Source organism: Oncorhynchus clarkii, chromosome 13, assembly GCF_045791955.1.
Source record: "Oncorhynchus clarkii lewisi isolate Uvic-CL-2024 chromosome 13, UVic_Ocla_1.0, whole genome shotgun sequence".
Taxonomy (NCBI): Eukaryota; Metazoa; Chordata; class Actinopteri; order Salmoniformes; family Salmonidae; genus Oncorhynchus; species Oncorhynchus clarkii.
In genome coordinates, this window is record NC_092159.1 from 28787533 (window position 1) to 28805055 (window position 17523).

The 17523-nt window shown below is 40.9% G+C and overlaps 1 protein-coding gene across 2 annotated transcripts; it reads right to left on the reverse strand.

The window, feature by feature from the left end:
• Positions 1-1680: 1680 nt before the first annotated feature.
• On the reverse strand, positions 1681-16747 carry LOC139424750 (zinc finger protein ZFP2-like). Of its 2 annotated transcripts, XM_071176867.1 has the most exons (3): positions 16438-16747; positions 4420-4585; positions 1998-4170 (listed from the first exon to the last, which is right to left on the reverse strand). In XM_071176867.1, exons 1-3 carry the CDS (start codon positions 16745-16747, stop codon positions 3363-3365), a joined length of 1284 nt encoding a protein of 427 aa, XP_071032968.1. In that variant the 3' UTR covers positions 1998-3362. The 2 variants fall into 2 exon arrangements, with proteins under 2 accessions (XP_071032967.1, XP_071032968.1); XM_071176866.1 differs by having other exon boundaries at positions 1681-4585.
• Positions 16748-17523: the final 776 nt, after the last annotated feature.

Here is a 17523-nt window from a genome sequence, read left to right on the forward strand (position 1 = left end):
GGCGAAAATCCATTTCACCATGAGAGTGAAATCCCACTGGCCTTTGATGGGGAGAACATCCACGCCCTCGAGGACGTCCCCATGGAACTTGGGGCTCTGCTACGGTTGGATTTTTTTATTTTCCCTTAAATTTCCCAAAAATGTCAGAAAAACACTTATGTTGTTAAGTTACTGTGTTCTGGGGATAAGAGAAGTTGGGGTGAAGTTACCAGGGCCGGCCATAAAGATGGCAAACTTCCTAATATAACTAAGTGGATAAGCTAAATCTGTACTTTAGCATCATGTCTACAATATTGTTAGTTGCCATATGATTCATTTTTAATGTATGTTGTTTTTATTGTACACCATTATTTATATACATGTCATGAAAAGCACTATACAAAGTAAATGTATTATTTATTATGGTCTGACATGTCTGCAGAAATTTTGCAATTTTGTAATGTGTTTTGTTTGGTAAATTGTTTTGTAAGTATTAATTCACATTTGTGGTGCCACTAAAAAAAAAAAAAAATATTTAAATCAATATTGTTATTAAAATATATTTTTAGAATGGAGGGAGGCTGGACAGGTAGTTTAAAAAATGAACCCCAAAAGGTTATTTGAGGAACCATTATAAGGGGTTATTCAAAGAACTTATAGGGGTTCCCACAAAAGGTTCTTAAAATAACTTTTAGGATACTCCAGGAACCTTTACTCTTTAGAGTGTATATTGATGAAAGTCACCTTGTTTGAGAGACATTTACATAGTTATACACAGCCCAATTTGGGATTACTTTTTTGGGGCGAAATAGCGGCCACAACAGACAGACAACGCATGATATCGCCCATAATTCGACCTCCTTGGACGTTACGTGCTGAGTGGGTATGACCAAAGTTATTCTGTTTAGCTACACTTTGTAGTACATTTTTACACGATAATAAATGTTTCTGATGCCACATCACCTGTTTTCAAAGGGAGTTTTTAGGGGCAGTCGCTTTTTAGCTTTTAATCTGCAAGTATTTTCTCAACTGCGATACCAACTCCAGTCAGCAGATGGCGATATGCGTCTTTCATGTGATTCTGCCACTGTGACGGGATGCTTCTTCAACAGCAAGTCAGCCACCTTGGTTCACTCTAACTTAATGGAAAAAGGTTTAATCAATAAATCTAGCAACTCCTTTCATACTGGGAAGAAAAAATGGGGTACAGGTTTAAAACAATTACAGGTGCACCTTACTATCTTATACTATATCATAAATGGTCTTAACTAGTAAACACAGATTCTAGTTTTCATCCAGTTCACACAGATAGCTGACTCAGCCTCAGAGCCTCCTGGTTGGAACCTGTTTACACCTCCAAGGTGCCCCCCTCACACAGGAATACACACTCAGAGCCTACGAGGCTTTTCTAAGAACTCCACTTTACGTGTTTCGCTCACGTATTTTTTTTTTTTTTAAACTACGTTTGAGATGTGGTATCCACTCGGCTCGCTGCCTCTCAGATCAAAGGTGGGTCCATCTGCTCAGTTCCCAAAGTGTGGTCTCCCTGAGATCCCATGTTTGAGGGATCCCTCGTGCACGATTTACCCAGGTCGTCAGGAGCGGTCACCAAGTGAATGAAGAATAACATCCCCATCGCCAAATGTGGTTAATTTCTTTAATATCAATTGAGGAGAGACAAACTTATCACACAAGTCAGAGTTATTCTGAAACAAAATCTTTATTCACTTATTAATAAGGGAGCAGGTCAATACAACGCACACATATAAAGTGAATCAATTGAGTCTCTACGATAATGATGGCTGGTCGACAAATCACCCCAGATGATTCGTTGAGAGCCACGATAGGGGTCATCTCTCCCTGGTACCATATAATACAGAAACATTAACTCATGCTCTGGAATGCGGTCTCTTTAGGTTTTATCACCCAAAAGACATTGTAAATCTCCTGTGTTATCTCCCAGAGGCCCATCCTCAGTAGAACACACAGACACAATAGTTCTAAGAAACCTCTATTCTGTTGCATAAAACAACCATTTGATGCAATAAAAGTATTATAACATAATCTTGAAATTTTGCCCTCAGTGTCCACTGACAGTTGACTAGTAATCAACAAATGGGACCTAAAAGACACACACCATGAGACCCACTAAATCTGCCCAAGAAGAGGGAAAACAAAAGAAAAACCCACCCCAAACTTAAAGACAGGAAGTAAACCAAAACGATAGCGCAACTAAAGTTGTTGATTCTCCACATCTATCAAGACAACTGGAGCACTGGGCCAGACACTCTTAAATAGCACCTGGGCGAGCACAGGTAAAACAACTTCCCAGCAACGAGATGGACAAGCCAGCACAGGTGTAACACATACTGACTAACAAGGGGACACCAATCAGTGCGCCCTACGTGCTAACGAGCTATACATGCTAAAATCCAAACCTCAAAATATAAATGGAAAAACCAAAGACTAACACCTTAAGAGATTAAGAGAATGCTTACCACCAACAGAAAACAACTTTTATTTCACATTATAATCAACTACAATGCTTCATGAAAATAACATGGTGACTACTGGCTGTCAACAATTAAAAACCAGAAAGAAAAAAAAACAATTCCCCACTAGCTTCTAGAACTCTCGTCCTCATCTCCAAAACGGAAAAACGTGCAGCCAAAATAAGATCCATGTCAACTCACTGGCTAAACACAAAACTTTTTGACTGCCCAACCTTCAGAACATCAGAAACCAAGTTGTCCTCACCATGGACACAAGCACCAAAAACGCTGTTGTTTTGACAAGTAGCAATAAATCACTGATATTGATTGGAGGGGAAAATCAGGTTGTACGTGCTGTTGAAAAGAACACAACTAAAAAAAGACATGGAAATGGGAGACATATTTTACCTCACTGGTTAGGGGACAACCTGCAGAAGACAGTCAGCTACATTTGGGAGTGATGCATTTAAATGTAGGGGTCACTCAACAAAGGAACGCAACACTTATTTGTCATCACTCATCTATATAATGCTAAAATCATTAGTGCGAGAGGGAGATGAGGTTGCACGTCCTGTTAAAACTAACAGCTCAAAAACCACACGGAATCTGGGAATGTGTACATCCCTGGTTAGAGGACAATTTGTAGAAAACAGCTAGCTACATTTTGAAGTGTTGCATTTTGATTCAAGTGGTTCACCAACATGGTAAGTGTAACACAACTCCTTTTTTGTTAAATCACATAAATAGCATTTCAACTCAGAGCCTGGATTTTTCCCAAGGCTAATATCCATATCATGCTGAAATCAATTGAACAGGGGACAAACGTTTAGGGTTCTACAATGTTAAAAACATTCTACATTGTGACATTTCGTTGATATCACGAAATAACTATCATGATACAACTCCTTCATGTATTTTCTGATGTTTGATCAGAGATCTTTTATCAGAGTATCTCTTGTCACACTGATCACAGCTATAAGCTTTCTCTCCTGTGTGTGTTCTCTGGTGCACTGTCAGCTCTCCAGAGTGATCAAATCTCTTCCCACATTGATCACAGCTGTAAGTTCTCTCTCCTGTGTGTGTTCTCTGGTGTGATACCAGATGGCCAGATCGGCCAAAACTCTTCCCACATTGATCACAGCTATAAGGTTTCTCTCCTGTGTGTATTCTCTGGTGCACTGTCAGCTCTCCAGATCCAAAAAAACTCTTCCCACATTGACCACAGCTATAAGGTTTCTCTCCTGTATGTGTTCTCTGGTGTAGAGTCAGATTGCCAGATGTTGTAAAACTCTTCCCACATTGATCACAGCTATAAGGTTTCTCTCCAGTGTGAGTTCTCTGGTGTAGAGTCAGAGAGCCAGATGTAGTACATCTCTTTCCACATTGATCACAGCTATAAGGTTTCTCTCCTGTGTGAGTTCTCTGGTGCACTGTCAGCTCTCCAGGTCGACCAAAACTCTTCCCACATTGATCACAACTATACGATTTCTTGCCTGTGTGTATTCTCTGGTGTTGCATCAGATGGCAAGATTGACCAAAACTCTTCCCACATTGCCCACATCTATAAGGTTTCTCTCCTGTGTGTGTTCTCTGGTGTTGAGTCAGAGTGCTAGATGCAGCAAAACTCTTCCCACATTGACCACAGCTATACAATTTCTCTCCTGTGTGAGTTCTCTGGTGCACTGTCAGCTCTCCAGATCTACCAAAACTCTTCCCACATTGAACACAGATATGAGGTTTCTCTCCTGTGTGTGTTCTCTGGTGTCTTGTCAGATGGCAAGATTGGCCAAAACTCTTCCCACATTGACCACAGCCATGAGATTTCTCTCCTGTGTGTGTTCTCTGGTGTCTTGTCAGATGGCAAGATTGGCCAAAACTCTTCCCACATTGACCACAGCTAAAAGACTTCTCTCCTGTGTGTGTTCTCTGATGAATTTTAATGCCTGACGAGGTGAATCTCTTCCCACAGTCACAGCAGCAGTGAGTTCTCTTCCCTGTAGATCTCTGCAGGTGTTTCTTGAGGTGTTCTGACCTGGAGTGACTCTTCTCTGCCTCTTCAGCATCATGAGGTTGTTGAGGCTCCCCAGAGGATCCACGATAGTCACGTATCTCTCCTGTGTGAACAACAAAGTCAGAGAGATGATTAAAGGCCCACAACAACGGTAATCCACTGTAAAAGGTGATGCCAACAGCGTAGCCATGATGTTGTACAACAAATGACGTCTGTAATGAATGTTAAAATTATTTGAGAATTGTCTTAAAATGAGCAACAAGTCATATTTTGTCTTGTTTTCACATTAGTAGTAACATCGATGATTGTAGGCTAGAAATGAGTTATTCATGTTGTTGAAACCCTAAGTAGTGTGCCAGACAACTTTTGGTCTCTCTTTATTTATGTGTTTGCTAAAATTGAAGCAGGAGGGCAATTTGGTTGCAGAAACTCCTCTCTTCTAATGAGAAAACCGATAGTTATGGATGAAGTATATCTTCCTGGAGCAAAAATGGTGAGCAAGATTTTAGTTTTTCACAATGTATTCTGAATGTGAATGGGGGAAAAACTCCAGTACACGTGGCCAGGCTTTAGGCATTGTTTCAGGCTTCTATTCTGAAAAATGTGAGAGATACACCACTATAAGTCAGTGGATATTGGAAAATTACCAGACCTGTTCAATGAGCGTGGCCGACAGTGTACTTTTTGTTTTTCATTTTCTAATGACGGAGAAATTGTCCGGTTGAAATATTATTGAATATTTATGACAAAAACATGCTGAGGATTGAATATAAACATCGTTTGACATGTTTCTCTGAACCTTAATGATGGTTTTTGGATTTTTCGTCAGAGTCTTGTGGTCGCACTTTGAGACAATGAATTTCTGAACAAAACGAGCTGAGAAAATGGATGTTTCTGGATATAAAGAGGGACTTTATCGAACAAAACAAACATTTATTGTGCAACTAGGAGTCTTTTCAGTGACACTATATGAAGATCATCAAAGGTAAGGAATTAATTTTATTGTTATTTCTGACTTTTGTGACGAATCCACCTGGCTGCTAACTGTATTTAATGTTTTGGTAGCTGAGCGCTATCCTCAGATCATCGCTTTCGCTGTGAAGCCTTTTTGAAATCTGACACAGCGGTTGCATTAAGAATAAGTTTATCTTTAAGCCTATGTATAACACATGTATGTTTTCTGAATTTATATCATGAGTATTTATGTTTTGTTGAGTGCATTTTTTTGATTACTGAACATAACGCACCCAACCAAAATTTGTTTTTTGGATATAAAGAGGAACTTTATCGAACAAAACAAACATTTCTTGTGTAACAGGGACTCTTGTGAGTGCCACCAGATGAAGATCATCAAAGGTAAGTGATTCATTTTATTGCTATTTCTGACGTTTGTGTTGCACCTGCCTGGCTGAAAAATTATTTTCATGTGTTTTGTATGCGGGCACTGTCCTCAGATCATCGCATGGTGTGCTTTTGCCGTAAAGCCTTTTTGAAATCTGACACAGCGGCTGGATTAGCAAGCAGTTAAGCTTTATTTTGATGTATAACACATATTTTCAAGAATGTTAAATATTTGAATTTAGTATTTTTTGAATTTCGCGCTCTGCAATTTCACCGGATGTTGGCCAGATGGGATGCTAGCGTCCCACGTGCACAAGAGAGGTTAAGAGCAGTTGGAGGCCAAAGAAGGAGTGTTATATGGCATTGAAGCTCGTTTGGAGGTTTGTTAACCTCTCTATGGTAGGGGGCAGTATTTTGACATCCGGATTAAAAGCGTGCCCAGAGTAAACTGCCTGTTACTCAGGCCCAGAAGCTAGGATATGCATATAATTGGTAGATTTGGATAGAAAACACTCTAAAATAATTTATGTGAGTATAACAGAACTCATATGGCAGACGAAAACCTGAGAAAAATCCATCCAGGAAGTGGGATTTCTGAAGTTTGTAGTTTTCAATTGAATGTCTACACAGTATCCGATGGCTGTGGGGTCAGATTGCACTTCCTATGGCTTCCACAAGATGTCAACAGTCTTTAGAAATTGTTTCAGGCTTGTATTGTGAAACATGAGAGAATAAGACCACTCAGATTAAGTGGTCTATCTGATGGCCCAAAGTTGTTTATTGCGCGTGGCCGAGAGCACGCCGTGTGTTATTTTTCCTTTCTATTGACAACGCTATTGTCAGGTTGAAATATTATTGCATATTTATGCAAAAAAGGATTGATTATAGACATTGTTTGACATGTTTCTAAGAACTTTACCTATATTATTTGGACTTTTCATCTGACTGTGTGCGCCCTGGAGCTAGTTGATAACTGAACAAAACGCGCAAACCAAATGGAGGTTTTTGGACAAAGAGGAACTTTATCGAACAAAACAAAACATTTATTGTGTAACTGGGAGTCCTGTGAGTGCAACCATATGAAGATCATTAAAGGTAAGTGATTAATTTCATCGCTATTTCTGACTTTTGTTGACTCATCCACTTGGCTGGTAACTGTATGTAATGTTTTGCTAGCGGAGCGCTGTACTCAGAAAATCGCATGGTATGCTTTCGCCAGAGATCCTTTTTGAAATCTGACACGGCCTATGTATAACACTTGTATCTTTCGCGCTCTGCAATTTCACTGGATGTTGGCCATGTGGGACGCTTGCGTCCCAACTACCCCAGAGAGGTTAACACAGTGTCCAAAGAAGGGCCAGATGTATACAGAATGATGTCGTCTGCGTAGAGGTGGATTAAGGAATCACCCGCAGCAAGAGCGACATCGTTGATATATACAGAGATAAGAGTCGGCCCGAGAATTGAACCCTGTGGTACCCCATAGAGAATGCCAGAGGTCCGGACAACAGGCCAGGTCGATGAAGACGGCTGCACAGTACTGTCTTTTATCGATGGCGGTGATGATATTGTTTAGTACCTTGAGTGTGGCTGAGGTGCGCCCATGACCAGCTCGAAAACCGGATTGCACAGGGGAGAAGGTACGATAGGATTTGAAATGGTCACTTATCTGTTTATTAACTTCACTAGGGTAGGGGGCAGTATTTTGACATCCGGATGAAAAGCGTGCCCATAGTAAACTCCCTGTTACTCAGGCCCAGAATCTAGGATATGCATATAAAACACTCTAACGTTTCCAAAACTGTTAAAATAATGTCTGTGAGTATAACAGAACTCATATAGCAGGCGAAAATCTGAGAGAAATCCAATCAGGAAGTGTGAAATCTGAGGTTTGTAGTTTTTTAAGTGATTGCCTATTCAATATGCTGTGTCTGTGGGGTCAGATTGCACTTCTCAAGGCTTCCAGTAGATAGATGTCAACAGTCTTTAGAAAGTTGTTTGAGGCTTCTATTGTGAAAAATGAGAAAATAAGAGCTCTCAAAGCAAATGGCTGGCTGGAAGGAAATAGTTGGGTAACACGCATGGCCGTGAAGCGCGACGGTAGTTATTTTTCCTCTGTAATGAAAACGGTATTGTCCGGTTGGAAGATTATTGAAGATTTCTGATAAAAAGACTAAGGATTAATTGTAAACATCGTTTGACATGTTTCTACGAACTGTAATGGAACTTTTTTGACTTTTCGTCTGGATTTGAGAGCGCGCGTTGTGCCTTTGGAATACTGAACATAACGCGCCATTTTCAACTGAGGTTTTTGGACATAAAGAGGGACTTTATTAAACAAAACTAACATTTATTGTGTAACATGAAGTCCTGGGAGTGCCATCTGATGAAGATCCTCAAATGTTAATGATTAATTTAATCGCTATTTCTGACTATTGTGAGCCCTCTCCTTGGATGGAAAATGGCTGTTGACAAGGTGACAAGGCGCTGACCTAACAATGGTGTGCTATCGCCTTAAGGCCTTTTTTAAATCGGACACAGTGGTTGGATTAGCAAGAAGTTTATCTTTAAAATGGTGTATAATACTAATATGTTTGAGGAATTTTAATTATGGGATTTTTGTTGTTTTGAATTTGGCGCCCTGCAATTTCACCGGCTGTTGGCCAGGTGGGACGCTAGCATCCCACATACACAAGAGAGGTTTACTTGGCTTTCGAAGACTTTAGAAAGGCAGGACAGGATGGATATAGGTCTTTAACAGTTTGGGTCTAGAGTGTCACCCCTTTGAAGAGGGGGATGACCACGGAAGCTTTCCAATCTTTAGGAATCTCAGACGACACAAAAGAGAGGTTGAACAGACTAGTAATAGGGGTTGCAACAATGGCGGCGGATATTTTTAGAAAGAGAGGGTCCAGATTGTCTAGCCCAGCTGATTTGTACAGGTCCAGGTTTTACAGCTCTCTCAGAACATCAGCTATCTGGATTTGTGTGAAGGAGAAGCCGGGGAGGCTTGGGCAAGTAGCTGCAGGTGGTGCAGAGCTGTTGGCCAGGGTTGGGGTAGCCAGGAAGAAAGCATGGCCAGCTGTAGAGAAAAGCTTATTGACATTCTCAATTATTGTGGATTTACAGTGTTTCCAAGCCTCAGTGCAGTGCACAGCTGGGAGGAGGTGCTTTTATTCACCATGGACTTTACAGTGTCCCAAAACGTTTTGGAGTTTGAGCTACAGGATGCAAATTTCTGTTTGAAAAAGGTGCTTTTATTCACCATGGACTTTACAGTGTCCCAAAACGTTTTGGAGTTTGAGCTACAGGATGCAAATTTCTGTTTGAAAAAGCTAGCCTTTGCTTTCCTAACTGACTGTGTGTATTGGTTCCTGACTTCTCTGAAAAATTGCATATCGCGGGGACTATTCGATGCTAGTGCAGTATGCCACAGGATGTTTTTGTGCTGGTCGAGGGCAGTCAGATCTGGAGTGAACCAAGGACAATATATTTTCTTTGTTCTTTGAAAGGGACATGCTTATTATTTAAGATGGTGAGGAAATGACATTTAAAGAACAACCAGGTATCCTCGACTGATGGGATGAGGTCAATATCCTTCCAGGATACCCGGGCCAGGTTGATTAAAAAGGCCTGCTCGCAGAAGTGTTTTATGGAGCGTTTGACAGTGATGAGGGGTGGTCGTTTGACTGCGAACCCATAACAGATGCAGGCAATGAGGCAGTGATTGCTGAGATCCTGATTGAAAACAGCAGAGGTGTATTTGGAGGGCAAGTTAGTCAGGATAATATCTATAAGGGTGCTGTAAATGTTTACGGATTTAGGGTTGTACCTGATGGGTTCCTTGATAATCTGTGTGAGATTGAGGGCATCTAGCTTGGATTGTAGGACGGCCGGGGTGTAAACCTCTCTCCGCACGGAACCCGGTAGCGGGATGAAATTCGACAACATACGGTGATCGCTACATAAATAGTCATATTAAACATTCATGAAAATACAAGTGTCTCACATGTTTCGAAAGCCTAGGATCTTGCTAATCCAACTGCATTGTCAGATTTAAAAAATGATTTACTGCGAATTAGCTGAGGATAGAGCCTAATAAAAAACAACTATAAAATAAATTGTTTACCTTTGACGATCTTCCTCTGTTTGCAATCCCAATGCTCATTGTTAAACAATGAATGGTCTTTTGTTTGATAAAATAATTTTTTATAGCCTAACACGAAACATTTTGTGAAACGCTTGTGTCATGAATTCCGTCTCATTCCATTTTCGACGACACATTCGAGGTAAATCCACACACAAAACGTGACTTTTCCAGTCATGTTTGGTTTCATTGCAATCCACTGGTTTGTTTGTAACGCTGTTGTTTGTAACACAACCAAACCTGATGGGTCATTTCGCGGGACGTATTGACTGAAAGAAACCAATTTGAAGACAACAAGTAATGACATCATTGTGCACCAATGATTTGCCCGCTGTTTCGTTGATTGACTGTATTTTAACCGAATGACCACTGATCGTCTTGAAATCTAGCTGGGTAGATAGCCAATGAGCTGAGGTAAACGGCAATATGTAATGTTCATGTGTTGGAAGACCAACCCATGTAGTAAACTCCGGCGTAAAGAGGTTAATTCGCCATTGACGATTCATACCGGAAGGAGCAACGCATGTTGCGCACAGCATTGTTTTGGTAAAGCGCATATTCAGCTGTTTATATATCAATCAGTATGGCGACTAAGTCAGGAAAAGCTAAATCTAAGTCTAGATATACAGATGTACACACAATTTTAGGAGAAATTGATCGAGGACGATTAATTTAGCGATTCCCAAATGGAGAAATATTTTTTGAACGGAGAGGACATCGTTTTGGACTGGTAAGTTCTTCTCATGCTAATGCCGTTGTTTGAAATTAATAATATAAAATATTATTTGTGAAATGAAATAGCCTATTTGAGGCTGTTGAGGGGAGGGCAGGCCCACAACAATGGCCAAAGTGAAATGGAGACAGTAGATACAGCTGGTCTGTTGTAATATAATAAAGACAGTAGATCTAGCTGAAATGTCATAATATAAACGAGACAGTAGATCTAGCAGGTCTATAATAATATATTCAACCTTATGTTCCCTGTACTCATATATATATATATATATATATATACAGTGCCTTGCGAAAGTATTCGGCCCCCTTGAACTTTGCGACCTTTTGCCACATTTCAGGCTTCAAACATAAAGATATAAAACCATATTTTTTTGTGAAGAATCAACAACAAGTGGGACACAATCATGAAGTGCAACGACATTTATTGGATATTTCAAACTTTTTTTACTTTTTTAATGTCTGATAGTATTTCTGATTGTCTTAACGCACCACCACTAATGAGTTGTGGAGCTTCTCAAAGTTATTTTTTATTCACCTCAAACAGCAAGTAAACAAAGTCTAATCAAAATTAATTGCAAATGAGAATAGTACCTCAAAGTACACTGCTCAAAAAAATAAAGGGAACACTTAAACAACACAATGTAACTCCAAGTCAATCACACTTCTGTGAAATAAAACTGTCCACTTAGGAAGCAACACTGATTGACAATACATTTCACATGGAATAGACAACAGGTGGAAATTATAGGGAATTAGCAAGACACCCCCAATAAAGGAGTGGTTCTGCAGGAGGTGACCACAGACCACATCTCAGTTCCTAAGCTTCCTGGCTGATGTTTTGGTCGCTTTTGAATGCTGGCGGTGCTTTCACTCTAGTGGTAGCATGAGACGGAGTCTACAACCTACACAAGTGGCTCAGGTAGTGCAGCTCATCCAGCATGGCACATCAATGCGAGCTGTGGCAAGAAGGTTTGCTGTGTCTGTCAGCGTAGTGTCCAGAGCATGGAGGCGCTACCAGGAGACAGGCCAGTACATCAGGAGACGTGGAGGAGGCCGTAGGAGGGCAACAACCCAGCAGCAGGACCGCTACCTCCGCCTTTGTGCAAGGGGGAGCAGGAGGAGCACTGCCAGAGCCCTGCAAAATGACCTCCAGCAGGCCACAAATTGGTATGTGTCTGCTCAAACGGTCAGAAACAGACTCCATGAGGGTAGTATGAGGGCCCGACGTCCACAGGCGGGGGTTGTGCTTACAGCCCAACACCGTGCAGGACGTTTGGCATTTGCCAGAGAACACCAAGATTGGAAAATTTGCCACTGGCGCCCTGTGCTCTTCACAGATGAAAGCAGGTTCACACTGAGCACATGTGACAGACCTGACAGAGTCTGGAGACGCCGTGGAGAACGTTCTGCTGCCTGCAACATCCTCCAGCATGACCGGTTTGGCGGTGGGTCAGTCATGTTGTGGGGTGGCATTTCTTTGGGGGGGCCGCACAGCCCTCCATGTGCTCGCCAGAGGTAGCCTAATTGCTATTAGGTACCGAGATGAGATCCTCAGACCCCTTGTGAAACCATATGCTGGTGCGGTTGGCCCTGGGTTCCTCCTAATGCAAGACAATGCTAGACCTCATGTGGCTGGAGTGTGTCAGCAGTTCCTGCAAGAGGAAGGCATTGTTGCTATGGACTGGCCCGCCCGTTCCCCAGACCTGAATCCAATTGAGCACATCTGGGACATCATGTCTCGCTCCATCCACCAACGCCACGTTGCACCACAGACTGTCCAGGAGTTGGCGGATGCTTTAGTGCAGGTCTGGGAGGAGATCCCTCAGGAGACCATCCGCCACCTCATCAGGAGCATGCCCAGGCGTTGTAGGGAGGTCATACAGGCACGTGGAGGCCACACACACTACTGAGCCTCATTTTGACTTGTTTTAAGGACATTACATCAAAGTTGGATCAGCCTGTAGTGTGGTTTTCCACTTTAATTTTGAGTGTGACTCCAAATCCAGACCTCCATGGGTTGATAAATTTGATTTCCATTGATAATTTTTGTGTGATTTTGTTGTCATCACATTCAACTATGTAAAGAAAAAAGTATTTAATAAGAATATTTCATTCATTCAGATCTAGGATGTGTTATTTTAGTGTTCCCTTTATTTTTTGGAGCAGTGTATTTCAGAAATATTTCCAGCTCTCGCCCTTTCGATAACCACTTGGCACGAAAGGGAAAAACGTAATGCGCTGATCCAGTGGAAATATCAAAATACCTGATTACTTCTTATCCCGTTCACAAATAGCCTACAGCTGTGTCGGTCGAGAACTCACTGGCAGGGGAAACTGAGAGCAAGCTTCTGGGCCATCTTGAGTTTTGGGCAAACCCAATTGATAGTTGATACAATGTTTCAAGTTTGTTGTAGACAGGCCATGTGCAGCAAATGTGATTTATTTGATTTGATTTTTATCAGGATATTTTCTACCTGCAGGCTGCAATGTTAATTTTTGAGCTTCATGTAGATTATTTTAAAAAACTTAGCAATGGCAATAAAAAAAAAGTATTTATAATTTTCATTTAAATAGAATGAAGATTAACCACAATTATTATTACTATTAGAAATTAAATGGAACTGTTCCAGTAAAATGTGAATATGAAAATCATAACTGGCACCAGATCAGTAGAAATGGTTAGATAAATTGACACACCAAATAGAAAAGGTTGCTGACAACTGGTGTAGTCTATTACCAAAAACTATAGGAGCATAACATCAGAATTTACAAAGGCCAGCAGCAGCGGGAGGAGTAGGCTAAGGAAGAGTTTTTTTCTGATGGATAGTCTATATTGTTTCAGAGGGGTGTCATCAATAGCCCATAATGACAAGGTGAAAACAGGTAAAGAACAAAAATACCTTATTTACATATGTATTCAGACCCGTTGCTATGAGATATGAAATTGCTTTCAGTTTCCATTAATCATCCTTGAGATGTATCTACAACTTGTTCGGAGTCCACCTGTGGTAAATTCAATTAATTGGATATGATTTGGAGCACACACACCTGTCTATATATGGTCCCACAGTTGACAGTGCATGTCAGAGCAAAAACCAAGCCATGAGGTCGAAGGAACTGTCCGTAGAGCTCCAAAACAAGATTGAGTCGAGGCACAGATCTGGGGAAGGGTACCAAAAAAAATTCTGCAGCATTAAAGGTCCCCAAGAACACAGTGGCCTCCGTCATTCTTAAATGGAATACTCTTCCTAGAGCTGGTCACCCGGCCAAACTGAGCGATTGGGGAGAAGGGCCTCTGACAGAGCTTCAGAGTTCCTCTGTGGAGATGGGAGAACCTTCCAGAAGGACAACCATCTCTGCAGCACTCCACCAATCAGACCTTTATGGTAGAGTGACCAGACAGAAGCCACTCCTCAGTAAAAGGCACATGACAGCCTGCTTGGAGTTTGACAAAAGGTACCTTAGTGACTCTAAGACCATGAGAAACAAGATTCTCTGGCATGATGAAACCAATATTGAACTCTTTGACCTGACTGCCAAGAGTCACGTCTGGAGGAAACCTGGCACCATCCCTACGGTGAAGCATGGTGGTGGCAGCATGATGCTGTGGGGATGTTTTTCAGCAGCAGGGACTGGAAGATTAGTCAGGATGGAGGGAAATATTAACGGAGCAAAGTGCAGAGAGATCCTTGATGAAAGACCTGCTCCAGAGCGCTCAGGACCTCAGACTGGAGTGGCTTCGGGACAAGTGGCCCAGCCAGAGCCCGGACATGAGCCTGATCTAACATCTCTGGAGAGACCTGAAAATAGCTGTGCAGTGATGTTCATCATCCAACCTGACAGAGCTAGAGAGGATCTGCAGAGAAGGATGGGAGAAACTCCTCAAATGTAGGTGTTCCTAATAAATTATCTAAATGTGGAAAGTCAAGAGGTCTGAAAACTTTCGGAATGTACTGAATACAGCAACACCTCCCCCAACGACATTCCTGTCTTTTCTGTAGATGTTATATCCCTGTATTGCTACTGCGGTATCAAAGGAATTATCACAATGAGTTTCAGAGATGAACAGTACAGTGCATTCCAAATTCAATAGCCAGGCAAGTAAACAAAACCGTTTTCAAATAAAAACTATTCCAGAAAATGTCAAAGCGTATATAATGCCCGTCCAAGAGACGGTCGACCAATCGCGTTCACATTGTCATGCTGTGAATTGCAGTTCCTAAACTAATTCTCATGAAAATCCCCTTTTAAAGTCAGGGGATGAGTCGAGAAATGCCTATTTTCCTTGAAAGTACGTGATTGCAAAGCTATACGATATTACAGAGAACAAGTTAATTATCTCACATCTCTGAAATCATTTGTAATGTTGTGCTTCTTGTTCACAGAGGGTAATTCATCCCAATGTTATTTTCTTTACGCTGTTAATACAAATAGAAAGGAGTTTCCAATATCCTCATGTCTTAAAGTATTTCTGGTGATGGCAAGTGATAGTGATACACAAGCTAAGTCTATTTGAAACATTGCCATCCCATGACAGCATTTACCAGCCACCATGTTCAGAAGCTTTAAAACCACATAAAAAATATATTTAAAACCCAATTGCATTTTTGCCCAAAGTTAAGGTATGAATTATTCAAACAAAACACAATTCATGCTGATTATTATTTTAGGCTATTTTAGTTTTGGAGTCAAAGATAGTTTTAATTTTTCAAACAGTTATTTTATTTCAGTTGACTAAATAGTTTTCCCCTAATTACTTTTTCTATAATAAGCATGGAGGTTCCCTCTATCAACCAGTCATAGGTACTGGTGACAAACAGCCCCGTAACCTAGCTGGGAATGGGACAGATGGAACCCTTCTGTGGTAACAGACGAGGGTGATATGTAATCAAATCTAATTCCCAGGAATGGGGTTCATATGAACCACAGAGAGTGTGCGTGGGATAATAACATGGCCTGTGTTAAATGATTTTGACGTGATATTAAAGTATTGTGTGAAATGATTTTGATGTGATATGAAAGTATTGTGTGAACTTATGATGTGATATGAAAGTACAGCGATTTATGTTTTTAGAAACGTGTCGCAATTTTTAATCGTTTCACATATTTGGATATTTTAGCTGCCAGAGCCAGTCTTCCTCTGAAAATAACATACAGTCCTTGGACCTCGAGGAGTAACGGGGGCAGCAATCAGCAATAGAAACAATAAAGTGAACTCCCTGCCCTTTTCGGTAAAAAGCTGAGGGATGGGGCTGGAGAAATGCAACCATCCATGATATCAACATGATAGTTTTAACCATGTTTTGAGGATATACAGTGTTTGTTTATATTTACTGACAAACATTGGAGTAAAAAAAAAAAAAAACTTGTATTTTGGGTTCTGATGGGTTACGACAGTTGAACTAAGCTCATGAGGCATTTATACGTGAATTCTTCAAGAAACAGATGGGTGCATATCATTAATTAATGTATAAGTCCCTAAATGGATGTAACAACTGCTGATTGCCCCTTTAAGACTTCATATTGGGCTAAACTAATGGGAGATCTTGAGAACTACAGTATTTCAGGCATTTTCAATGGATGCATTTGATCAATTGTTAACGTTTTGCTGATGGTCCACTCTTGATGTTCTACACCTTACAGTGTAGCTTCAGCCACTCCTACAGAACAACATTAAAGTGTAGAACCCCTTTACTGCATATTGGTTCAACGACTGCAGAGACGGTACTTACTGGTGTTAAACAGATCTCCAACCTCCTCCTCTTCCTCCAATGTGACAGTCACCTCCCCCTCCTCCACTCCTAAAACTGCATCATCCTCTTCTTTTACAGTAACATCCTCCTCCTCTTTCACTCTGAACGCGTCTTCCTCTTCTTTCACTGAAACGTCTTTCTCTTCTTCTTTCACGGTAACAACCTCACCCTCTACTTGTTTTTGAATTGTAACATCCTTCTCTTCCTCCTCCTCTTTCACGAGGGCTTCTTTCTCCGTCCAGCAGACCTCCTCTTCTTTAGCAGAAGGAGAGTAGCTCAGTGAACTCATGGTAGGAGATGTTAGCTAGCTAGCATTAGCGACTAGCCTAGTTCTAAGCTAACTTAGCAAACCAGCTAGCTGACAAACAACGTAAATATATAATTAAATGGGCCAACAAGTACATACGACAGAAGTGTGTTTAATACACAGCAACTAATATACACCAAAAACAGTGTAAAGAGCGTGAATGTTGTAGCTATGTTTGCCAGAAAGCTACCGAGGTGTCTGACTAGCTGTTGTTGTTGAAGGAGCGTCCCGTCCACTAGATTATACGTCACACTGGCAGCGTCGCCTGAACCTAAAAGACGCACTGCTGACTGGAGTGGGCAACGCAGTAGAGGAACCAAAAGTATCTATTTCATTTATTTCATAAAAGGTTATATATTAAGTCGTTCAAAGAGAAGCATGTGTTGATTGACTCGTTTTTAATGAGTGAGAATTTAAAACAAACTTTACACCCACTACACATTTGCATTGTGAACCATACTTCTGACATGGATCATTTGACCCCAGAGGCATATCTTTTATCTTAGCCAAAATGTGGTTTATTCAATTCTATTTATTTTTTCATGACTTTGTCAATCAACTTGTTGTTAGTAAATCTTAATCACGGTTTAGTGTTTCTCTATCAAATGGACTTTTAACAAATTCAAGTTATTTTGACCCCAGAGTTATTTTGACCCCAGCCAAAAGCACCTTTGATAAATAGGACGTTTATTTCAAATCAAAATCGAATCACATTTTTTTGGTCACATACACGTGTTTAGCAGATGTTGTTGCGGGTG